Here is a 23,985-nt window from a genome sequence, read left to right as displayed (position 1 = left end):
CCGACCCGGCCCGGCCCTCCCGCGGGCGGCGCGCGCCACTCGGGCACCGGGCTCGCTCGGAGCCAGCAGCCGCGAGCCCGCCGGCCGAGCCATGGGCTGCGACGGGCGCGTGTCGGGGCTGCTCCGCCGCCACCTGCAGCCCACGCTCACCTACTGGAGCGTCTTCTTCAGCTTCGGCCTGTGCATCGCCTTCCTGGGGCCCACGCTGCTGGACCTGCGCTGCCAGACGCACAGCTCGCTGCCCCAGATCTCCTGGGTCTTCTTCTCGCAGCAGCTCTGCCTCCTCCTGGGCAGCGCCCTCGGGGGCATCTTCAAGAGGACGTGAGTGCCCGCTCGCACGCCCCCTGCCCACCCTCCCCACACCTCCCCATCGCCGCCCACCCCCACCTCCGGGCCCGGGGAGGAGCTGCCTCCCTGCTCCCCCCTCCCCCTTTTCCAGCTTGGCCAGCTGTGTGCCCCAGCCTTAGCCCCAGGGCGCCTCCTCCCCCACCCCAGCTCTCCCCGGAAAACTCTCTCCAGGGACTGAAGGTGACTTCTGGATCTTTTATTTGTCTCCACTCAACCCCCTCCTTTCCCCTCCCCCCCCCCCACACCCTGAGCGTGTAGAACCAGTCCGGGCTCCCTACCCCCCCCACCCCCCAGCCTGTGGGTAGAGGAATGGGGGAGCTCGCCTCGGTGGGGAGGGGGGACCCCTCTTGTGCAGTTCCTTTGAGGCTCATGGTAGCCCCAGCCACCAGGGGCGGAAATTGGCAATGAGGTGGAAAGACAGTGCCAGCTCAGAGGCCGTGCCAGGTGCCCAGGCTGGCGAGTGTTTGACCAGGCGTCCATGGGTGGCTCCACTCAAAGTTAACTCCACATCAATTGGCACAGGTTGTCCCTTTGCTTCTGGAAAGGGAGCAGGCTTCACTGTCCTGTGAAGCCCAGGCCAGCACATGGATGATTTACTCTCCAGAGGCTACTGGGTCATTTCCCTAAGTCCTGGCAACTGGCTGAGTTATTTTCCCTGGCTGCAGGGACTCAAGCCAGCTGGCCGAGTGGGCTCAGCCAGCTCAAGCTCAGCCGAGTGGGCTATCCCAGAGGCCTCCAGAGGGGCCAGCCCAGGCCAAGGGCCATGTAGCCCTGGGGCTCACATCCTCCTGGAGATGTACAAGAGGTGGAGTTCTGCACGGGGGTCTGCAGGTGGATTCCAGCTTACCAAACTTGAGCAGTTAGGGAACAGTCAACACCACCACCTCATTTCCCCCCCAACCCTCTTAAAAATGGAAGAATTTGCCTAAGTGCAGCTGTATGGCCCAGCATTTGCTTACCGTACACAGGGCCTCGCAAAGGACATGTCCAGGTACCGGCCAGTGTGTTTGTGAGGTGTAGGATTGGGTATACAGGTGATGCAGAACATGAGCCCAAGCTCATTCTGCCTAGAAATGTAATCAGAAGTGAAGCAGAGTATCTCTAAATACCAGAGGTGGTTTTTTCCTCCTGTTGTTATTGATTGTGTAGTGTTTGTGTGTGCAGCTCTGGAAATGGAACACAGGGCCTCATGTATGTTGGGCAAGGCTCTGCCATTGGATTGCATTGCCCCCTATTCTCAGAGGTGTTTTGTTGCCCTGTGCTTCGCTGTTTTGACTTCTAAACACTGTCTTATGTAGTTTTTAGGAACGTGTGTAATATAAGAGCAGGCAGGAGAATAAGGATAACTGTAAGGGACAGGTTGTCAGGTTTGCTTGTGTGAAATGAGTAGGGTACATGCTCAGCTGGGCGGTCTCTTCCTGGCTACCTTTGGGCGTTGGTTCGTCCACTGGAACTCTGATCAGGGAGCAGAGAGGGTCCTGAGCAAGGAAACTGGCTCACAGCAAAGAGAAATGCAATAGCAGCAGTATGAGCAAACTTCCCTATGTGTTGCTCAGTCCTGGGCACTGGTTATTCTATGTTGTTTCTATTAGCATATATTAGTTGTAGAAAGGAGTTCTCTCGGGCACTCTGCTTAGTACTGTACTTGTATCAACCCACTCGGTCTACACTGCAGCCTTGCAGAGTAGTACTCTTGTCTCCATTTTACACACAAAGAGGCTGCCACACAGAGTGTTTCCAGTGTAGCCAGGTGTGGTGGTACCTACCTATAATCTCAGCACTTGGAAGGCAGCAGGAGGATTATGAGTGCCAGGCCTGGTCTACCTAGGAAGAGCTAGTCTCAAAATACAAAGCAAAAACAAGAACAACAAAAACTTCTGGCCATAATCCTTGCTACTGGGGAAGCTGCATAAATCTGAGGATCTCAGTTCAAAGCCAGCCCAGGCAGGAAAGTTCATGAGACTTATCTCCAACTAACGAGCAAAAAATCCTCAAGTGGTAGAGTACCAGCCTTGGGTGAAAAAGCCAAAGGACAGCACACAGGTCTTGAGTTCAATCCCCAGTACTGGCACAAATAAACAGACCTCATGGGAAGGCAGGTTGTTCAAGTTTAAATTCTGCACCTTGGTCCTTCCATCCCCCCAGAATAAAATGTCACCGCAAGAACTCTTCTTTCCTTAAAGAGCAGAGCAGGCTCTCGGTGGTAATGGCGAATGGTGGGGGTGACGGCCAGTGTAGGCAATAGAATCTCACCACTGAGCAGACTCCTGGCACTTCTCCAGGCGTCCACCCCCCCCCCTCCACACTCCTCGCCACACACAGGGGAACAGCACCTCAGACAGCCCTGGCACCTGCCTGCCGCTAAAGCTGGAGGCTGTGCCTCTGTTGAAATCCTCCTGTCCTGTAAGGAAGTGCTTTTCAGCTTAAGCGATTACCAGCCAGTGCGGCAGGCTGGCGCTGCGAAGTAGGGGGGTTGCTTTAACAAATCTCTTCGAGGGCCAGCTGTTGCGAGGGTGTGGGGAGAGTGACGAATGACACATGGAAGAGCCGCACCTCTTTCTCTAGGGCCTGCCTACTACTTAGCCCAGATGATGGGGCTTCTAGACGCCTCCACAGGGCAGGCAGGCATTGGAGGGACAGGTGGAGAGCCGGACACAGTTCAGAACCTGAACCCTCTTCTGGTCCAGAGATGCACCCGCCTCCCCGCCCCCAATTTCCTTTTCTCTTTTCTTCCCCCCTCTCTCTCCCGCCCCTCTCTTTCCCTCCCCCTCCTTCTTCCCCCCCTTCTCCTCCCTCTTCTTCTTCCCTCTCCTTCCCCTCCTCCCCCCCTCCCTGTCTTGGGGTGTCTCTGAGCTCTTCAGCTCAAGGCTAGCTCTCTACCACTTGAGCCACAGCACCACTTCTGGTTTTCTGGTGGTTAACTGGAGATAAGAGTCTCAGGGACTTTCCTGCTGGGGGTTGGCTTTGAACCTGGATCCTCAGATCTCCGCCTCCTGAGTAGCTCGGATTACAGGCCCAGGCCCTTCCTTCTCCTCTCCCTCTCCCCCTCCTCTTCCTCTCCCCATCCCCCTCTCCCTCACTGGCTCTGAGGCTTCTAGCACAGACCTAGACTTGACCTTTATCATGACCTGTATGGCCAAGGAAAGGAGAAGGAACAGTAAGCGCATCAGAATATGAGCTAGGTCTTCTCTGGGAAGACCAGGAACTCGTTCAGAAAAGAGAAACAAAAGCCACCTGGTTGTCAGGGTAAGTAGGTATGCATGCTCTGTAGGACAGGAATGGGTATTTAGATAAAAGGTTAGAGGATTTTTTGTTGTTATTCTTCCTGGTTTCTTGGGACCTGTCTAACCACCTTGGGCAGCATCTCAAAGGCTTCGGGGTAGAGAGGGGACAGGGGAGTTTCCCCAGCTTCCCTTTGGCCTCCCCTCTGTACACATTGGCCATATCCTTGCCCTACTAGCCTTTCCCTTCTTTCCTTTTTTCTCAAATTCTTTCCAATCTTCATGTCCCACCTCGCCAGTCCCAGCTAAGGGGCAATGCAAACCAAGTCTTCCTAGCCTGTTCTTCAAAGTACTCTCAGATCTGCCCCACAAGTTACATTCCCTTACCCCTCCCAGCCCCGTAATGCCCAGGGAATGCAAGCTATGTCTTCTCTTTGAGCTTGACTCTGATTGGCCTCCCTTCCCAAAATCCCCTGCTCATCCTGTCAGGAGCCTGTCCACCCTTCAGCAGGACGCAGACCTGTGCCGTGGCTTCCTGGGCATCCAGCACCAGTCATGGCTCTTGCTTTAAAACCCATCTCAGCTGGGCACTGGTGGCTCATGCCTGTGATCCTAGCTACTCAGGAGACTGAGATTTGAGGATTGTGGTTCGATGCTAGCCTGGGTAGGAAAGGTGATTAGATTCTTATCTCCAACAAACTACTCAGAACAAGCCAGAAGTGGTACTGTGACTCAAGTGGTATAGTACTAGCCTTAAACAAAAGAAGCGCAAAGACACCATCTAGGCCTTAAGTTCAAAATCCAGGACTGGCACATACACACACACACACACACACACACACACACACACACATACACACACGCCTCAACATGAAGTTACCATATGACCTGGAAAGTCTACTTTCAGGTGATTTCCAAGAGAAGTTAAAAAAATTTTTTTCCCACATTAAAACTTGTACATAAACATTCATAGCCCTTTTACTAGCAGTAATCAAAAAGTGAAAACAGCCAGTCTCACTGGTGGTTCATGCCTGTATTTCTAGCTACTGAGGAGGCTGAGATCTGAAGATCACAGCTTACTGTCAGCCCAGGCAGGAAAGCCCATGAGACTCTTATCTCCAGTTACCAGCAGAAAGCTGCAAGTGAAGCTATGGCTCACGTGATAGAACCAGCCTTGAAGGAAAAAGCTAAGAGAAAGCAAAAGGCCCCGAGTTCAAGTCTTAGGACCCCCCCCCTCCAATGGAAACAACCTCAGTATTTGTGATCAGATGGGTGGGCAAATGGTTTATACATACAATGACATATTGTACTATCCAACCATTGTGTTAAGAGAACAGGTCAGACACAAAAGACCATATAGTAGATATAGTTCCTTTTATGTGACATAGCCAGCCTAGGGGATCTGTAGTCACAGAAAGTGGATTAGTGGTTACTTCAGGCTAGAAGTGACTATGAGAGGCCAGGGGAATAACTATGAATGGTTTCTTTCTGAGGTGACAGAAGTGCTCTAAATTTAGATTGTTGTAATGATTTCACAACTCAGAATATGCTACACAAGTGGGGTGCTGGGGGGCTCATACCTATAATCCTATCTGTTAAGGAGGCTAAGACCTAAAGATTGCAGTTCAAAGTCAGCCTGTGAGACTCTTATCTCCATTTAACCACTAGAAATCCAGAAGTGGTGCTGTGGCTCAAAGTGGTAGAGCCCTACCCTTGCAGGAAAGATCTCAGGGACAGTGCCCTGTTTTTGATGGTGTGGGAGTTTGAACTCAGAGCCTTGCTCTTGCTAATCAGGTGCTCTACCAGTGAGCTGAGCCTCTAATCCTCTTTTACACTGGTTATTTTTTGGTCTCCATTCCTGTCCAGGAATGCACCTGGACCACATAATCCTCTTATATTTTTTGCTTCCTGCCCAGGTGAGGTGACAAACGCTTGCCACCACACCCGGCTTCTTCTGTGGAGATGGAATCTCATGAACTTTTCTGCCCTGGCTGCTTTATGATCTCTAGCCTCCTAACCTCAGCCTCCAAGGAGCTAGGATGTATAGTGGGGTTTGTTTGTTTGTTTGTTGTCTGTCATGAGGCTTGAACTCAGGGCCCAAGCACTGGCCCTGAGCTCTTTTCACTTAAGACTAGTGCTTACTGCTTTGAGAGTCTCATGGACTTTCCTGCCCAGGCTGCCTTCTAATGGAGATCCCCAGATCTCAGCCTCCTGAGTAGCTAGGATTATAGCACCTGGATATAGTGCATGGTTGCTTTTGTTTTCAGTTTGAAAACTTCTCCAATCCACTAATTAATGCAGTCACCCAACAAATATCTCTTAAGCCAGACCTTGTTTCAGGCCAGATAAAGTCCAGACCCCTGCTGTCCTGGAGCTCCTGTTCTGGAAGGGAGTATTAGATGGTCAGAAGAAGGAAATGAAGCGGGGAAGGAATGGAGAATGCCAGAGTTGATTCTGGAACATATTTACCCAGATGCCCAGGGATGGCCCTTCTGGGGAGATATCATTAGAGCTGACATCTGAGTGACAGGCCAGCCAGGCCTGGGAAGAATGGGAGATATCTTATTCAGACAGCCTGCAGATTAAGCCTAAGTCTAAGGTGCATACACTTCCCATGTGTCCCCCAGTTCAAGACCAGCTTGAGTCTAACAGGGTGGTCCTGTTAGACTGGGACCTCCCTCAAAGACAGGCTGATTTACCCCTCCCTCTGGATGCCCCATGCCTCAGCACAGGCCTCTGAACAAGCTGGAAGGTCAGAAAATGGAGGCTGGGCCAGTTGTGGGGAGGTGGGGTGGGGGGCTCTTCTTTCTCACCAACCTGGCTTCAGATAGGACCATGAACCACTAACCCCTAGGTGCCCTTTGGGTACGCTGTGTCCAGAACCCCATGTCATTCACTCAAGGGCTGCATGCCCCTCTGAGTTGGAGAGGGGCTGAAGAGGGGCAGCCCCCACCATCTCCTCCCTTTGGCTGTCTGTTCTGGTCCTCCAAGGAGAAGGCCCAGCTTGGGAGAAAGAGGGATCAGGGGTCCTGGGAATCCCAAGTGTAATCAGGAAGCTCCTGAGCTGAACCATGAGGATGTCCCAGCTGCCAAGCCCCACTCCTGGTGGTATGGGGCTGGGCCTCAGAGGCCTTCTTCCTAGCGGAGGGCTGGAGAGCAGGATGGGCCCCAACCACCTGCCCTTTTCCTGATTCGTGGGGGCCGAGGACAGGGGCCCGCGGCAGGGCCGGGTCAAGGTGTGACTTGAGCATATGACCATCTGGGTAAGGCAGATCGCCAAGGCTAACCAGGGTCAGCAGCGAACTCAAGGGCACAGGGTTGCCCAAGGGGAACTCTAACAGAGGCACAGCCAGGCTGGGGGAGGGAGGACCCCGGCTCTTGCACCTCCCCTCCCCCATTTGCCCCTTCTATGTGGAGACATTAATAAGTAACTTGGCCGTTTCTCAGGCATCCCGACATAGGTTTCCTAGGTCTGGGAGAAGGAGATTTCTCTTGTAATTGGCCCCAATAAAGTGTGTGTGTGTGTGTGTGTGTGTGTGTGTGTGTGTGTGTGTGTGTGTACTTTACTGGCCTTTGAGCCAGGGTCTCAATTCAATTCTTTTTGTTGTTGTTGTTGGCCCTTTCCAGGCTTGACCTCGGGGCCTGGGCACTGTCCCTGAGTCCTTTTGCTCAAGGCTAGTACTCTACCACTTTGAGCCACAGTGCCATTTCTCATTTTCTGGTGATAAGAGTCTCACGGACTTTCCTGCCCAGGCTGGCTTAGAACCACGATCCTCAGATCTCAGCCTCCTGAGTAGCTAAGATGACAGGTGTGTGCCACCGGCGTCCAGCTTGAACTCAGTTCTGCGTCACTCCCTCTGTGCCTGGCATCGGTTTCCTGATCTATCACATGAGCAGGACTCTGAGGTCCTTGCAGTCACCCCAGCCAGGACAGTGGGAGGGGAGGGGTAAGGTAATAAGGGTAGCTCCTGGACTAGCTTCCCGGTGTGGGGGGGGGGGTCACTGCAGAGGGGATGGCAGCAGGGTTGCAGATAGGCCTGGGAGGAAGAGGAGCTGACACGGACCCGGGCCCTCTTTCTCCTGGTGCATGGCCTGGGCCCACACTGATTAGGGAAGCAGGGGTGCGGGGGGGGGGGGCTGTGCTGCAGGGAGGGGTGAGCACCGGGAAGGACACTGGCCGCAGCCCAGGGACCGAGAGCATGCTGTCCTCATGTTTTCATAGAGGAAATTGGCTCAGAAGAGCCTCTAGAGGTGGCCCTAGAAGCCGGTCTTCTCATTACACGTCCCATTGCATCCTTGTTACCAAGTCTTTTGAGATGATTCCATCATTTCCAGTTACTGCCATTCCGAGACGGGGCCGTTGACCGAGCCGTTTGCAACAGGCAATCAATGTATTTCAGTCTGGCTCCTGGATGTGTGCGGGACTTTTTTCTCGACATCCATGTGTCATTCTGAAGACATGTATGTATTCAGGCTAATTTTGGGGACTACCCAGGCACACCACCCTGCTAAAGCAACTAAGAGAAGGGGTAGCTTGGGATCCCAGACCAAGATTTCCTATGGAACAAATGTCCCCATTTGGTTCCTTAGATCTCAGGCCATATGTGGGCGTGGTCCTCTCTACCAGCTCCAGGTGGCTAGCTCAGATCTCAGCCCGGGACCCAGAGGGAGGCTCAGGAAGGATTTCCCATGCCTGCTTTATCTGACCACTGGGCCAAGGGCAAAAAGAAAAAAGAAATACCTCATGGGCATCTTCTCCAGAAAGACAGGGTGAAAGTATAACGGGGCAGCAGGCTTCCCTGCTCCTCAGCCTTTCACTGAACCACTCAGACCTTCTTTGTTTATTAATCATATTATGATGATTCCAGTATCTGTGTGGGCGTGTGCACATCCCTCTCAACTTTTTTTGCTCAAGGCTCGTGCTCTACCACCTGACCCACACTTCCAAGTCCAGCTATTTTGCTGGTTAAATTGGAAATGAGAGTCCCATGGACTTTCTGCCCTGGTTGGCTTTGAACAGCGAGCCGCAGATTTCAGCTTCCGGAGTCACTGGGATTACAGATGTGAGCCACTAGCGCCTGACCACTTTATCTCCAACTCTGTCTCTGCCACCCCACTCAGATAATCTAGCAATACTCCCACCTCCGTGTCTGACGGTCTCCAGTGCCTTCCCCAGCCGCCCCGGCCGTGTCGCTGGCGGATCAGATCCCCCGCCAGGCACTGTCTGGTTTCACTAGCCACATCTCGAGCCTGGGCTGAGCAGCCTTTCAGGGCTTTCAGGGCCCCACGTAGGGCCAGGCCTGGGCTCCCCAGGGCTCAAGTCCAGTAATCTCCATCCAGTGCTTCCGAGCCCTGTCCATCCCAGACCTCTCCTGCCTGGCTGGTCTATGCCCCAGTACCCAGTGTGCACACGCACACACACACACACATACACAGATACACATGCGCGCGCACACACATACTTTGCTATGGAAAAGCAGCAGGAAGCCCCGGCACCTGGGCTGGCCCACGCTACATAGCTACTTACGGAAGCTCCCCAGGGGTCAGATAGCATTCGTGTGAAGTCTCCTTCACAATGTAGCCATGTGCACCCAGTGTCTGAGACAGCGTAAACAAACTCTCGTGGTTCTCATGTACACCGTCCGGCTGGTTATTCTGTACCATTTCCGTTCCCACACCTCCCCCAGTTCCTTCCTAGCTCAATCGACTGACCCCAGCTCCCATCCCCTCAGGACTATGGCCCCACGCCGACTGCCGCTTTCACTCAGGGGCTTCCTCTCCCTCCTCCCTGCCCGCCCCTCCTTCCCTGACTTCTTTCCTTCCTTCCTCTGTCTGTCCTGGGGCTGGGGAAGGAACCCAGGACCTCGTCAAGAGTAGTAGGTGCTAAGCATGTGCCTTACCAGTCCTCACCTGGTTGCTTATCTTTGTGTTGTTTTCTCTGTTGTTATTGTTGTGTGTGTGTTGATTTGTTTTCTACTTTTGTGCCAGGCCTAGGGCTTGAATGCAAGGCCTGAGCACTAATCCTGAGCTTTTAGGTTTGGTTTGGTTTTTTGGCCAGTCCTAGGGCTTGAATTCAGGGCCTGAGCACTGTCCCTGGCTTCTTTTTGCTCAAGGCTAGCACTCTGCCCCTTGAGCCACAGCGCCACTTTCTATATATGTGGTGCTGAGGAATCGAACCCAGAGCTTCATATATACAAGACGAGCACTTTACCACTAGGCCATATTCCCAGCCCCTGATCCTGAGCTTTTTTTGTTCAAGGCTAACACTCTACCACTTGAGCCACAGCTCCACTTCCAGCTTTTGTAGTAGTTCATGGGAGAATAAGTGTCTCGTGGGCTTTCCTTCCTGGCCGGCTTCAGACCTCGATCCTCGGATCTCAGCCTCCTGAGTGGCTGGGATTGCAGGTGTGCGCCATGGGTGTCCAGCCGTACCTAGGATTTTTGCTTAAGGCAGCAATGAGAAGGTGTCGATTCTTCGTGAGAGCATTTACATCCGACCTGGAGTTTCCTTCCGTTACTGAAGTGGTCAGGGAGGTGGTGGGAATGCACTGTCCGTCACTGCAGGGGGACCCTTGAGGGTGCTCCCAGGGGCCCATCTTGCTATCCCGGAGGTTGGGCCACCCGGAAGGCTGCCTGGTGTGTGGGGCCCTGGGGATTACTGTGGGAGTTCATCAGCATCCGGGTACCCCTGCATCTGTGCCTGAGGCGTGTGGCCTGCTCCTGCCTGTGGGCGTCACCCGATGGGCAGAGGGGCAGAGAGGGCCAGCGGTCAGGGCTGGGGACTGTCGGGGCCCCGGGGAGAGCTGGGGTGGGACCAGAACAGCTAGCGATTCCTTAGCACAACCTTCCTTTCCATGTGTTCTCAGTCACACAGGCCTTACAGTGTCCTCCCTGCCCCGCCCCCAGGGGTGTGCAGGGAACAGACAAGGGTCATGAAAAGCAATCTCCCTGACAGATCAGCCAGGAAATGAGAAAATAACAAAATAACGAACTGCAGCTATCAGCAGAGCTCTTCTGATAGAGGATTTAATCAGATACGGGGTCAGCTGAGGTGGCTGAGAGCCCGGGGTGGGGGGGGTGGGGGGTGGGGGGGGTGGCAGACAGGATCCAGCAATGCCACAGCCTCCCAGAGTTGGAAACTTGGAAGAGTGTCCCTGCACCCTCTCCCACCTCTCTGGTTTTTCATAACCCAAGAGAGTTCTTCCACAACTTCCAGAACCTTCTCTCTCTTTGTGTGTGTGTGTGTGTGTGTGTGTGTGTGTGTGTGTGTGTGTGCTGATTGTGGGCCTTGAGCTCAGAGCCTAGGTGCTGTCCCTGAGTTGTTTTTGTTTGTTTTTGCTCAAGGCTAGTGCTCTACCACTGGAGCCACAGTGCCATTTCTGACTGTTTTGGTGGTTAATTGGGGATAAGAGTCTCACAGGCTTTCCTGCCTGGGCTGGCTTTGAACCCTGATCCTCAGGTCACAGCCTCCCGAGTAGCGCGGATTAACAGATGGGAACACCTGTATTCAGCATCCAGGGGAGCCCCCATGCCAAGGCCCGGAGCCCCTCCACTGACTCTAGCTCTCCCCCTGCCCCAGCCTGGCCCAGTCATTATGGGCTCTCTTCACCTCCACCCTGGCCATCTCCCTGGTGTTCGTTGTCATCCCCTTCTGCCGGGACGTCAAAGTGCTGGCCTCCGTCATGGCGCTGGCTGGCCTGGCCATGGGCTGCATTGACACTGTGGCCAACATGCAGCTGGTGAGAATGTACCAGAAGGACTCGGCCTTCTTCCTTCAGGTGAGTGAGCCGAGAGGGGCGTCCCCTGCACTACACGGCTCGTTCCTGGGGGCTCGAGGGGTGGCTGAGCCCAGGAAAGCAATTCACCATCCAGACCACAGCCCCAGAACCCCTGCCTGCCTGGGGGCTGGGAGGGGCGGCCTTAGGAACCCCACTCCGGAGGAATCCTGTCCAGGCCTTCTCTTTACTGTTTCCTTCCTGGTGGGGTACACAGTAGACGTGGCAGCCTCAGATGAGGGTTAAGACTGGGGAAGGAAGAGGGAAGGAAAGAGAGCCCCCCCCCAGTGCCCTAGAGGGGAGTGAGCGGGGGTTCTTCCTCCCCATGCCCCTCACCTCTCCTGCTTCTGACTCTCTTCCGCCCCGCCCCAGGGCCAGGCTCTCTGACTGGGGTACAAGCGGAGGCTGAAGGGGGGTAACACACACACACACACACACACACACACACACACACACACACACACTGAGCAGAAGTCTAAAATCTGAGCCGCCCCCCCCCCACTCCACAGGTGCTGCACTTCTTTGTGGGCTTCGGTGCTCTGCTGAGCCCCCTGATCGCCGACCCCTTCCTGTCAGAGGCCAACTGCTTCCCCGACAATAACACGGCCAATGCCACCTCCCGAAGCCACCTGTTCCACACCTCCCGGGTCCTGGGCCAGCACCACGCCGGAGCCCAGCCTTGGTCCAACCAGACCGCCCCGGGGCTGCCCGCAAAGGACGGGGCCGAGACCCGAGTGTCCTACGCCTTCTGGATCATGGCCCTCATCAATGTGAGTATGATGGCGGGGGGGGGGGGGCAGATCAGGTGACCGCGCATGCGTCCCCATCCTCCACCCCCACCCCCAGCCCCCTCTGTGGAGATGAGATTCAGAGGTGTGCCCCCAGGAGGCCCCAGGGAAGGAGAACCGGCCTGCTGGGGTCCCCGCCAAGGTGTCTCGGTGGTGACCACTGTGTTTGCAACTCTCAAGGAAGGTACAGTGGAGGCTGGGCGGGGGGGGGAGAGGGGAGACGAGATGGCCACCCAGGGCCTGGCCCATGGGGGCAGCGGAGGGAAGAGGCCTCCCACGCTGTGACTGGGCCACATAGCCAGACCCCCCCCCCCCTTCTGCGTGCTCAGCCAGGGCAAACCCCCAGCTTCATAACGATGCCCCCTATGGGGTCTCGCACATTAGTCCAAATGGAGCAAAGGGCTGGTAGCGAACCCCCACACTGCCCAGCCTGGGCCTGGGGGTGTCCCTGGACATCCTGCAGCGTGGCACTTGGGTGGGGGCCTTTCGGGGGACGGAAGTCGCACTTGTCCCCCTGGGGCAGAGCCTCTCTGTGCCAGGCTGACTTGGCCTTGCAGGGGTACTGTCTGCAACCTTGAAAGGAGCCCTTGAGCCCCCCCCCCCCACCAGTTTTGCTGAACAGCAACACCTCCTCCCCCCCAGAGAATGTTACAGCCCTCCCTGGAGAAGCGTTTAGAAAGAGGGGAGCAGAGCTGGCAGCCCTCACTCCCAGACCAGACTGACCAAAGCCATCGCTTCTCTGTAACGCTCCTTTCCCTGTGCCAGAAACTTCCCAGGGCCCTCGTTAATGTGCTCACCCTCTCTGTTCCTGCCCGCCCCTTCCATCATGGGAAGCAGTGAAGCTTTGAGCCTGCATCTGAAGGGATGGGGTCCTGCGGCAGGAGGGGCTGCTATCTGTGTAACCCCCAGGTCTTGCTTACACGCAGGGTCTCCCCCTCTCCCTTGCACGGTGATGTACCTCCCTCCGGGGGCACCTCCACCCTTTCCCCCTAGGATTGTATCTGAAAATCACCAGCTGGCCGCGGGAGGACGTGGCTACGCGCGCCGCAGGCCCGTGCTTACCCGCGTGGCATTAGCTGGCATTGGCGGCGCCGCCGGTAGCTCTGAATGGTGCCAGCCGAGCTGCCACCGCGGAGCCCACCCGAGTGACCGCCCTCCCTCCAGCTGCGTCCGGCTGGCCTCTGTATACATTTCCTGTTTCTCTAGCAACCAGTGTCCCCCGTCAGGCCTGGACTCCCCCGAGGGGCTGTGTGAGCTTGACTTCTGTCGTCGATGTGTGAGGTGGAGTTCACTAATGTCATCCTGGCTGATCTTGAGCCCCTTTCCCCTCTCTGTAGCTGGGATTACAGGTGGGGACCACCCTATCCAGCTATGACCTCGACGCACTGCTGAGTGCATACAAAAGCTCTCAACATCACTCTGAGGCTCGCCCACCCCCAGCTTGTCTAGGGGGACTTGAGGGGACCCCCCAGGACAGCCCCCAGCCAAGCAGGGCCGTGACCTTGGCTCGCATCTCTGGCTGGCCTCGCATCGTCCATGCTCACCGACCTTCAGAACGGGCTGTCTCTCCTCGCTGAGCAGAAGGAGCCAGGGCGGGAACTGCAGCAGGAGGGACAGTGGTTAGACCCGACAGAGAGCTTGGTGGCGGCAAACTCAGCAAGCTCGGTTGGATCCAGGCAGGGCCCCTGAGGGAGGAGATGGCGGCTTCTCCCGGCAACCTCAGCGGCAGGAGATGCTTCCCAGGGCTTTGGGGAGTCCTCGAGAGACTGGGTGCCTCCCTGTAATGAGCACAGGCTTGAATGTTGACATGTGCATGTGTTCATCAAAAGGCACCTGTGTGTGTGTGTGTGTGTGTGTGTGTGTGTGTGTGTTCTAACTTTAGACAGCAGGTATGAAGCAGAGCCCAGCGGAGCCCAGCAGAGCTCTGTGCCCTCTAGGATAGGGCAGTGCGGGGCAGGACCTGGGCTGGGGGCGCTGCTCAACACAGCGGGGACACCAGGCTCGAAGCTCACCCCGCCCAAGCCAGCCACACGGACAGGACTCCTTGCTGCCTGGGCCCAGGCTTTGAGAAGCCTTTCTGTCTTCTAGGGAAATGAGGGCGGCGAGGGTTGGGGCCTGCAGGGGTTGGGGTGCCTGGCTAGTGGACTGGAGCTGACTCTTTCTTGGTTTTGTTTTGTTCACTCACTGATCCTAGGACTTGAACTCGGGGCCTTGGAGCTGTCCCTTAGCTTTGACTTTGGCTCAAGGCTAGTACCCTACCCACTCGAGTCACAGCTCCACTTCCGGCTTTTTTGGTGGTTCGTTGGGAATAAGAATCTTATGGGTTTTTCCTGTCTGGGCTGGCCTTGAACCCCGATTCTCAGCTCTCGGCCTCCTGAGCCGCTAGGATCGCGGGTGTGAGCCACCGGCCCTCTCTGTGCCACGTGGGGGTGGCGGCATAACAGAGGTGGCGAGTCGGAGCCTGACGTGACCCTCTGTCGCCCCCCAGCTGCCGGTGCCCCTGGCGGTGCTGTTCCTGCTGTCCAGGGAGCGGCTGCTGACCTGCCCCCAGAGGAAGCCCCTGCTGCTGCCCGCCGACGAGCTCGCCCTGGAGACCCGGCCCCCCGAGAAGGAAGACGCCTCCTCACTGCCCCCCAAGTTTCTGCCATTCCCAGGTGGGGCTCACGTGGCTGTTGACAGCCCCCTCCCCTGTGCAGGCTTGCCCTGGGGGGGCGTGGGGAGAGCGGCCTTGGGCCCCGGCTCCCAGGTGGTGGAAGTAGAGGAATGGAGGCGGTCAGGGCCCCCCCCCCACCCCCCGCAGGGGTGCCCGGGAGCTGAGCCTCGGCCCTGTTCTGCCCGCCTCCTGCAGGGCACGAGGACCTGTTCAGCTGCTGCCGGAGGAGGAACTGCCAGGGAGCCCCTTGTTCCTTCTTCGCCATCCACATCTCCGCCGCACTGGTCCTGTTCATGACAGACGGGATGACGGTGAGCCTGCCCCGGGGTGCCCCAACATCACACCACCCACGCCTGGGAGAGCAAGGGGAGACAGGAGCATGGCGTCTTCTAGAACCTCGCCTGACGTGTCTGTAGGCCTGCTGTGCCCGGCACACCTGACTGGTCAGGCTTGCATCTTACGTGAGCTACAGCGCCCCGTGGCTCACGCCTGTAACCTAAGCCACTCAGGAGGCTGAGGCCCGAGGATCACAGTGGGAAGCCTGTCCTCACAGGGAAGCCCAAGAAGAGACTCTTATCTCCCACTACTTGCCGAGGTGTGAGCTCAAGCAGGCCCGTGCTAGCTAGCCTCGAGTGCAAACGCTAAGGAAGAGCGCGAGGCCCGGAGTTCAAGCCCCAGCTACAGTAGGGCTCAGGCCCAGGTGGGGGAAGCCTTCCATGAGTGAGTTCTTTTATGCTATTTAGTATTTTTTTTCCCTCCCCAGACATCTTTTAGAACTAAGTGAGAGTGGCTGCAAATGGCCGAGGGAGGGACTGATTGCTATAAGAGAAAACTACTTCCTTAAAAAAAAAAAAAAAAAAAGTTCAGCCAAGTCACCATCCCTGGCTGTCATCCCAGCTTCTCAGGAGGTGAGATCAGGCGGATCAGGGTTCAAGGTCAGCTTGAGACACACTTGGGTGACACCTCCTTATCTCAGCCAAATAAGCGGGGTATGGTGGTGCAGAGCTGTGATCCAGGTCTGAGGAAGGCACGGGAGGAGGACGACGGTCCAGGGTAGCCCTGGGAGAAACACAAGACCATAGCTGAATGACAACTTCCGTGATAGGGGCAGGGGGGCGTGTTTCAAGTGGTAGAGCACCTGCCTGGCAAGCACGAGGCCCTTAGTTCAAACAAACAAACGGGGGAAAAAACAACCCTCCAGTGACCTGGTGAAAGTCCTGTAGAACAGACTTGGCTGACTCCCAGCTCTCAAGGTGACCTTGGGTGAGCCCTTCTCCCTCCTCTAGAAAACGACAGATGTACACGCCATTTTCTTTTAGCTAGGGAGCAAGCACCTGTCTGCCCAACCCCCCAGGCATCTGGGGATTCCCCCTCCCCAGGGAGATGCAGAGGCCCCCTTGGGGGGGTCTCCCCTCCACCTCTGCACCCCAGGTTCTATCCTCAGCTCAGGCTGGGCCTTGGCTCCGGCTGAGCCTCTGGAGACGGGGCCAGCGGGCCCCCCTCAGCCCTGCTCATGCGCAGCCTGGGCGCGGGTGTGCTCAGCAGGGCCTGCTCCCCACAGGGGGCGTATTCTGCCTTTGTGTACAGCTATGCAGTGGAGAAGCCGCTGTCCGTGGGACACAAGACGGCCGGGTACCTCCCTAGTCTCTTCTGGGGCTTCATTACCCTGGGCCGGCTCGTCTCCATTCCCATCTCCTCCAGAATGAGGCCAGCCACCATGGTGTTCGTCAATGTGGTAAGTGGCCACGTGACCCCCCCATCCAGTGACCTGCAGTCCGAGGGCTTGTCTTTACCATTGCCTCCGGGCATTTGCTTGGGCTTACTGTGGCTGTGGGGGGGGGGGAGAAGAAAAGAAGAGTGAAGGCAGCACCCAGGAGCTGAGGTCCACCCGGCCAGCCAAGGGAGGGAGGGGCTTGGACGCTGGAGGCCAGGATGGACTGGGAGATGTAAAGTGGATCTGAGCATGGAGATGGAGAGAATGAGGCTGCAGAGAGGGCGGGAGCAGCCGCAGGGATGGGCCTGGACTGCGCATGGCGTGGCTGTGAAGGCAGAGGGGCCCCCGTCCCCAGCAGGCAGAGCCTCTGCTGGGGTGTACGGATGGCTACAGGGCAGTGTGGTAGGGAGGCTGCGCACCTCACGAGCCAGAAGCAGGAGGGGGCAAGAGGGAGGCAGGGGGTCCCACGGCCCCCTTTCAGGGCTTGCCAATGACCTAAAGGCCTCCCACGAGGCCCCACCACCTCCCAGAGCACCGTTCTGGTGGCCAAGCCTTTGTGGCATCGCCTTTCAAGATTGGAGCTATAAGCTGGGCGCCAGTGGCTCAAGCCTGTAATCCTAGCTACTCAGAAAGCTGGGAGCTGAGGATTGCAGCTCAAAGCCAGCCTAGGCAGGAAAGTCCACGAGACCCTTAACTCCAGTAAGCCACCAGAAAGCCAGAAGTGGCACCGTGGCTCAAAGTGGCAGAGCCTTAAGCAGGAAAGCTCAGGAGCAGCGCCCCGTCCCTGAGTTCAAATCCCATGACCACCACCACCACCAACACAAGGAACTATAGCAGGAATGTTGTTTCGTTCCTTTTCTCAAGAGCCAAGTTCTGCTTTGTTTTGCTTTGCTGGTAACTGGAACTTGAACTCAGGGCCTTGTGCTTGCTGGGTTTGCTAGTTATTTTGGAGCCCAGGCTGGTTTCAAACCATGACCCCCAGATCTCAGCCTCCTGAGCAGCTAGGATTACAGGCGTGAGCCGCCGGTGCCTGGCAGAACCAAGGTTCTTTTCTTTTTCTTTTTCTTTTTCTTTTGCCGGTCCTGGGGCTTGGACTCAGGGCCTGAGCACTGTCCCTGGCTTCTTTTTGTTCAGGGCTAGCACTCTACCACTTGAGCCACAGCGCCGCTTCCGGCTCTTTCTGTTTCTGTGGTGCTGGGGAGCTTCATGCATGCTAAGCAAGCACTCTACCGCTCAGCCACATTCCCAGCCCCAGAAGCAGGTTTCCCAGTGTGCTCATTTCTTGTATTTGAAGTACTCATCAGTGATACCCGTGGCCTGAGGGTCTTTGCATCAGTTAACCGCCGCACAGTGGTAGCCAACCCCAAGAAGGGTTTCCCTCTCTCGTTTTCACAGTGGCTGGCCGAGTCTTTGTTTCTCCTTGAGCATTTCTGCCAGTGCGCAGCTGCGCCTGGAGCTAGTCTCGATGGCTTTGATGGCTTCTCGAATCCCCTGAGCTAGGCAGTGGCCATTGCATGGGGCCGTCCGCAGGCCTCTTGAAGAACAGTGTTAACGTCCATCCACCTCTGCAGCCGCGCCGTTCACCTACGGCCCTTGGTTTCAAGAGAAGCGGAATATGTTTTTCCTCCACAATCTTCAGCTCAGGGCCTTGCACTTTCTAGACAAGTGCTACCACATGAACCATGTCCCCAGCTCTTTTTTTTTTTTTTTAAGTCATTTTTCATGTAAAGTTTCATGCTTTTTGCTTGGCCCTAGCCTCAGACTTCAATACTCTTACCAATGTCTACTGTATAGCTGGGATTATAGGTGAATGCACACCACCAGGCCCAGATTATTTGTTGAGATGGGATCTTGCTACATACCCAGGCTGGCTTTGAACTTCAGTGTTCCTATGCCTCCCAAGTAGCTAGGATTACCAGTGGAAGCCACCACCCTTGGCCCTGAAGCTAAATATATTTTTGTTTTGTTTTGAATGCTGAAGATTAAACTTAGGGCCTCACACATGCTAAGCACATGCACTGCTAATGAACTAGATCCAGAACATAACCAAGCCCAGGACATTTCCCCTGAAAGCCATAGACTAATATGGAAGATGTTCATCTTCTAGGACTGTAAGACATGCCCATGAACTGGGGTACAGTTCAGTGGTAGAACACTCATCTCGTATGCATGAGGTCCTGAGTTCTAGCTCAGCAAAACACACACACACACACACACACACACACACACACACACACACACACACACGGCCTTCCTGTACTTTCTTATTCTCTGCGGATTTAAGACTAGGAACATTGCAGTTCCTGATGTCTCCACAAGGTGGCGATCGAGCCACACAGCTCTGCTCCTGGGGCAAGGAGAGGGGCGGGGGGGGGGGGGGGGAGAGAGACTCGAAATCCCTTGGTTTGCCCTTTCTCCTGGGATGCCCAGCTTTCTGGATCCTAATGCCCTCCACTTCTGCAACAGGTGGGCGTGGTGGTGACATTCCTGTTGCTGCTTATTTTCTCCTACAATGTCATCTTCCTGTTTGTGGGGACAGCGAGTCTGGGCCTGTTCCTGAGCAGTACCTTCCCCAGCATGCTGGCCTACACGGAGGACATTCTCCAGTACAAAGGTGAGTGGCAAGGATGTCGTTGTGTGTGTCTTCCCGCAGGAGGGTCCCTGTACCACCTCCTGACTGGCGGGGACATTTTCATAAAGGAGGATGGCTGCCTCCGTGGACCTGTGACGTCAGGCCACAGAGACACTCAGCAATTCTTTTCCACCTCTTTCTCCATGTGGGAGTGTCTCTGGACCTACAGCTGACATGGTGTACATCGGGGGTGTGCCAAAAGCAGAAACGAATTGCCCCTTTGCTTAGCCTCCTTCCTAAGTGCATTCAGCTGAGACCCTTTTCTCTGGGTGTGCTGGTCCTGGGGCTTGAACTCAAGGCCTGGATGCTATCCCTTAGCTTTTTTGCTCCAAACTGGTGCTCTACCACTTGAGCTACAGCTCCACTTCTGGATAAGAGTCTCACGGACTTTGCTGCCGAGGCTGGCTTCGAACCATGATCCTCAGACCTCAGCCTCCTGAGCAGCTAGGATTTTGTCAATACTGTTAGAAGTGACTAGGGGTGCCCCAGAGGTTGGAAAGCCAGCTGTAAGGTGATTTCTTTACTGTGGCAGGAAGGTTAGTGTGCTGGGTGGGGGAGGGGGAATGTAGGGGGAGACTAAGCAACCCAACCCAGTTACCCAGTCATGAGACAGGGAAACCCAAAGAGAATCCCCCAAATAATTTTAGCACCCAGTGTCATCACTGGCCACTAGGAATAAAAGTATTTTCTGTCATAAATTTCCATCTTGTTGGTTTTCAAAATACACTAGTTCATTTGTTTATTTGTTTTTGTGGTCTCTGGGTTGGAATCTGGCCCTTGAGTCTCTTAGGCAAGCCCTCTCCCACTAGCTTCAGACTTAAGTTTTTCTTCATTGTGAAAGCAGGGCTAGAGGTGTGGCTCAAGTGGTAGAAAGCCTGCCTAACAAGTACAAGGTCCTTAGTTCAAATCCCAGGACCCCCAAAGTAAGTAGTATCTGTACATTGTGAAATCTGCAAACTGCCAGGCACCGGTGGCTCACACCTATAATCCTACCTACTTAGGAGGCTGAGATCTGAGGATCGCAGTTTGAAGCCAGCCTAGGCAGAAAAAGTCTGTGAGACCCTTACCTCCAATTAACCACAAAAAAAAGAGATGGAAGTGGAACTGTGGCTCAAGTGGTAGAGCACTAGTCTTGAGTATAAAAGGCTCAGTGATAGCATTCAGGCCCAGAGTTCAAGCCCTAGGACTGGCGAAAGGAAAAAAAAAATCCTCAAACTACACACACATAGTTTTAGGCAGCCAGGAAAAGTAGCTGAAAATAATCCTCTTACCAGTTTTTCTTCCAATTCCCCTCTTGAGAATATAGTACATATGGATATTCAAATCCAAATGTAAACCAGGCACTGGTAGCTCACCACGCCTGTAATTCTGCTCAGGAGGCTGAGTTCTGAGGATCAAAGTTTGAAGTCAGCCCCGGGCAGACAAATCTCCGAGACTGTCTGTGAAGCGTGGGCCACGTTGCACAGAGGTTGTGGTTAGCAGGCAGCGGGGCACTGACGGCCCCATAGAGGGCTGGTCTGGGGCTGTCAGGAGAGAGGTGGAGGTCAGATGGGGAAGAGCCCTGGATGCCAAGCTAAGTGACTCGGGGTTTGCCCTGGAGACTTTGAGAATAAGGAGCAGATGTCAGGGCAGCTGGACGCGTTTCCCGAAGTCTGAGAGATTCTAGCAAGCTAGTGGTCTTCAGCCAGCTGGCCTTCCAGAAGCTTCGAGCCCTCATGGTGAGACCTTCCAACCAGAGCCTTCTGTGTCCGCCAGGCTGCGCGACCACAGTGCTGGTGACGGGGGCTGGAGTTGGCGAGATGGCCCTGCAGATGCTGGTCGGGTTGGTACGTGGGGCCCTGCGGCGGGCGGGGGGGGGGGGGGACGTGGACTCCACACAGGGGACCCGTTAGCGGCCAACTCTCTCCAAACCCACACCCGGGCTTCCTGCATCCAGGAAGCCTGCAGGGCGCCGGGCCACACTTGAAAGCTGCGCCTCCAAATGTGAAATCCGGAGGCAGGCATGGACGCGTGCACAGGTCCAAAGCAAACACAGGTGGAGTCTGGCAGTGAGGCTGGGGGGGGGGGGGGGGACCCAGAGAACCGGGACAGCCTGCGCCACCCCCAGGGTCTTACACCCTTGCTGCCGGGAGCAGCCTCCTGCCCGGGCAATGCCAAGCACCAGGTCTCCTTGCTCTTCTGTGTGTGTAGGTGTGTGTGCCCGCATGCGTGTGCCAGTAGTGGAGCTTGAACACTCAGGGCCTGGGTGCTGTCCAGTTAGGCCTACGCGTATAGAAATAGCGAGTGTGACGACAGTCCCATGATGCTATGGGGATTTATGGAGGACGTTCCAGGACTCACAGCTGAAAGACTGCAGAGGGTGGCCAGGTCCAACCTCCGCCGCAGGGCAGGACTTTCTGCCTCCAGATGCATCACCTTGGAAAGGCCAAGCCTCCCCTCCTCCGTGTCCCTGTGAGGGGACTGGGGCGTGGGGACTAGGGGGTGGCCTCAACTTGATGGGGTCTGCCAAGCCAAGCGGCCTGGGAGGTTCTGGAAGGTTCTGCTCCCGCTCACCCCCCACGTGGAGTCTTAATGGCTGGCTCTGTGTGTTTTCCCTTTTGGCAGATCTTCCAGGCCCAGGGCAGCTACAGTTTCCTGGTGTGTGGTGTGATCTTTGGCTGCCTGGCTTTTACCTTTTACGTCTTGCTCCTGTTTTTCCACAGGATGCACCCTGGGCTCTCCTCGGGTAAGGAGAGAGTCCATTTCTACACCGGGAGGAGGAAAACAGAGCGGGCGGGGAATCGGGAGTGGGGGCAGGGGGGGGCTGAATACACCGGAAATACTGTTCTGTTCCAGGCAAAATGCAAGGAAATGTTTATTTTTCGACAGCTTCCCTCCCCTCCCCTTCCTGCTTTCCCCAGGATGGTCTCAGCGGGCTCTGAAGGCCGGTGGGGGAGGGGGAGGTCGTAGAAGAAGAGCCCGCCTTCCTGCATCCCACCAGGCCTGGAACCGGGGGCCAAAAAGTCTCTTTGCAGCCTGTTTAGGGCAGGGGAAGGCAGAGCGGGCCTCCCTGGCCGGAGCCCAGCCCGGCCGTCTAGTTGGCCATTGCTCCTTACAGCTCAGAATTTTGCTTTTGGTCCAAATCACATCTTCAAAAAAAAATAAAAAATAATAGACCTCCAGGCCAAATGGCAGGGGAAAACTCCTTTGGGGCAGAGACACTGCCTGAGAATCACCTCCCTCCGAAGGCAGGGGCGTCCCCGGCTCTTCTCAAATCCTGACCGCGCCCCGGCCCCTGCCGATAGTGCTGTACGTGCTCAGGGACTGAAGCTGTGTGCGGAGCCCCATCTTAGGTGAAGTCACCCCTAGGGTGCTCACTGGATGGACATAGCCACTCAGTACTCAGTACTGAAGCCCAGAAAGACGGGGGTCTCCCAGGATGGCATCGGGGAGGGCAGGTGGCAGCCGCTGTGCCCTAAGCACAAATTCAGTTAGAATTTGATGAGAATCAAGTAACGCTTTTAGCCAGCCTGCCTTCCTTCCTTCCTTCCTTCCTTCCTTCCTTCCTTCCTTCCTTCCTTCCTTCCTTCCTTCCTTCCTTCCTCCCTCCCTCCTTCCCTCCTTCCTTCCTTCCTTCCTTCCTTCCTTCCTCCCTCCTTTCCTTCCTTTTTCTTCCTTGTCTCCTTCCTGTCTTCCTCTTTTTCTTTTTTCATCAGTACTGGGGCTCAAACTCATGGTCTGGGTGCTGCTGTCCCTTGGCTTTTTTGCTCAAACCTGGTGCTCTACCACTTGAGCCACACCCCTACTTTTAGCTATTTGCTAGTTAATTGGAAGTAGTCTCACAGACCTCCCTGTCCAAGATGGTGTCAAACAGCAATCCTAGGACCTCAGCCTCCCGAGTAGCCAGGGTTCCAGGTGTGAGCCACAAGCCTGGCGTTGCAAGTTCCTTTCTCCTGGGAGGCAGAGACAGCCACACATTCATTCCCTCGGCCCTAGACGCTAGTCTTGACAAAGCGCCTCCCCCAAGTTTGCCAGAACTTACAGGTCTGACCTGTTACTTTGCTCAGTGCTTAGAAAGGAGCCCCGGAGGCAGAGAGCAAGAAGCTTGGTCAGCTCTCAGAACCCGGCTGCAGCAAGTGGGAGATGCTGGGACATGCTGCCGCCTCTACTTAACTGTTTTCTCTTCTTGGTTCCCACCCAAGACAAGCCACTCAGCCTGGAGAATTCCGAAAGCTACCAGAGGTGAAATGGGGTGCAGGAGACAGGGGAAGAGCCCCACCTCCCCAGCATCAAGGTGACCGCCCTGTCCTGGGAAGCCAGAGGTCTCCAGGGGGGAGGGACGCCTCCCTCCCCGCCTTGCTCGAATCCACTTATACTTGGTTGGACAGAAGAAACGAAGTCGGCTTCCGGCTTCCGGTACCTGGGTCCTTCCCCAGGAAGTCACTAGATGTGTGCCAGCTGCTCTCCTCTTCCCTGGTTCGGACCCGCTGTCCGCCACACCGGGAGGGGAGGGCGGGACGAGGCTGCATGTCACTTCCTTGTCGCTTCATGCATGGACCCGGACCCTGGGTTTGCCAGCACTTTTAGTTTCCGTTTGGGGGAAAATAGGTTGACATTGTTAAAGCTTGATGATTAGCGCCACATGTAGATACACTTGAAACAAATCAAAACAAATCTCATTATTCTCTGGCATGTTCAAAGGTTGTATGTGCTTTTTACTCTGGCTTTATGTCCATCCCTCCGGCTCCTGCTGAAGTTCAGCAGCAGCCTCAGATATCACGGGAGGAGCAGTCTGCTTTTTTGTGTTGTTGTTTGTTGTTTTGGGGTTTGTGTATGTGTGTGCCAGAACTGGGGTTTAAACTCAGGGCCTCACAC

General features: G+C 55.6%; 1 protein-coding gene across 3 annotated transcripts; it reads left to right on the top strand.

Moving 5' to 3' along the window:
• Nucleotides 1-23,766, top strand: Mfsd4a (major facilitator superfamily domain containing 4A). Of its 3 annotated transcripts, XM_048357076.1 has the most exons (10): nt 1-321; nt 11,149-11,347; nt 11,854-12,114; nt 14,621-14,786; nt 14,981-15,096; nt 16,347-16,520; nt 18,966-19,113; nt 20,887-20,957; nt 21,736-21,856; nt 23,313-23,766. In XM_048357076.1, the coding sequence occupies exons 1-10, from the start codon at nt 92-94 to the stop codon at nt 23,354-23,356; spliced, it is 1,530 nt and encodes a 509-aa protein (XP_048213033.1). In that variant the 5' UTR covers nt 1-91; the 3' UTR covers nt 23,357-23,766. The 3 variants fall into 3 exon arrangements, with proteins under 3 accessions (XP_048213033.1, XP_048213035.1, XP_048213034.1); XM_048357078.1 differs by lacking the exons at nt 18,966-19,113; nt 20,887-20,957; nt 21,736-21,856; nt 23,313-23,766 and adding an exon at nt 16,940-17,202 and having other exon boundaries at nt 32-321; nt 16,347-16,555; XM_048357077.1 differs by lacking the exons at nt 18,966-19,113; nt 20,887-20,957; nt 21,736-21,856; nt 23,313-23,766 and adding an exon at nt 16,940-17,202 and having other exon boundaries at nt 32-321; nt 16,347-16,570.
• The last annotated feature ends 219 nt before the right edge of the window (nt 23,767-23,985 follow it).

Source organism: Perognathus longimembris, chromosome 11 (genome assembly GCF_023159225.1).
Source record: "Perognathus longimembris pacificus isolate PPM17 chromosome 11, ASM2315922v1, whole genome shotgun sequence".
Lineage (NCBI taxonomy): Eukaryota > Metazoa > Chordata > Mammalia > Rodentia > Heteromyidae > Perognathus > Perognathus longimembris.
The sequence above is the reverse complement of the archived record's forward strand: the minus strand, read 5'-3'. Positions and strand labels throughout refer to the sequence as shown.

Excerpts from the sequence above, each read along its gene's own strand:
- Mfsd4a (XM_048357076.1), top strand. The coding sequence starts at position 92 with ATGGGCTGCGACGGGCGCGTGTCGGGGCTGCTCCGCCGCCACCTGCAG. Across the intron at positions 12,115-14,620 it reads GGATCATGGCCCTCATCAAT|CTGCCGGTGCCCCTGGCGGT; the intron begins GTGAGTATGATG and ends GTCGCCCCCCAG. Across the intron at positions 20,958-21,735 it reads TGCAGATGCTGGTCGGGTTG|ATCTTCCAGGCCCAGGGCAG; the intron begins GTACGTGGGGCC and ends CCCTTTTGGCAG.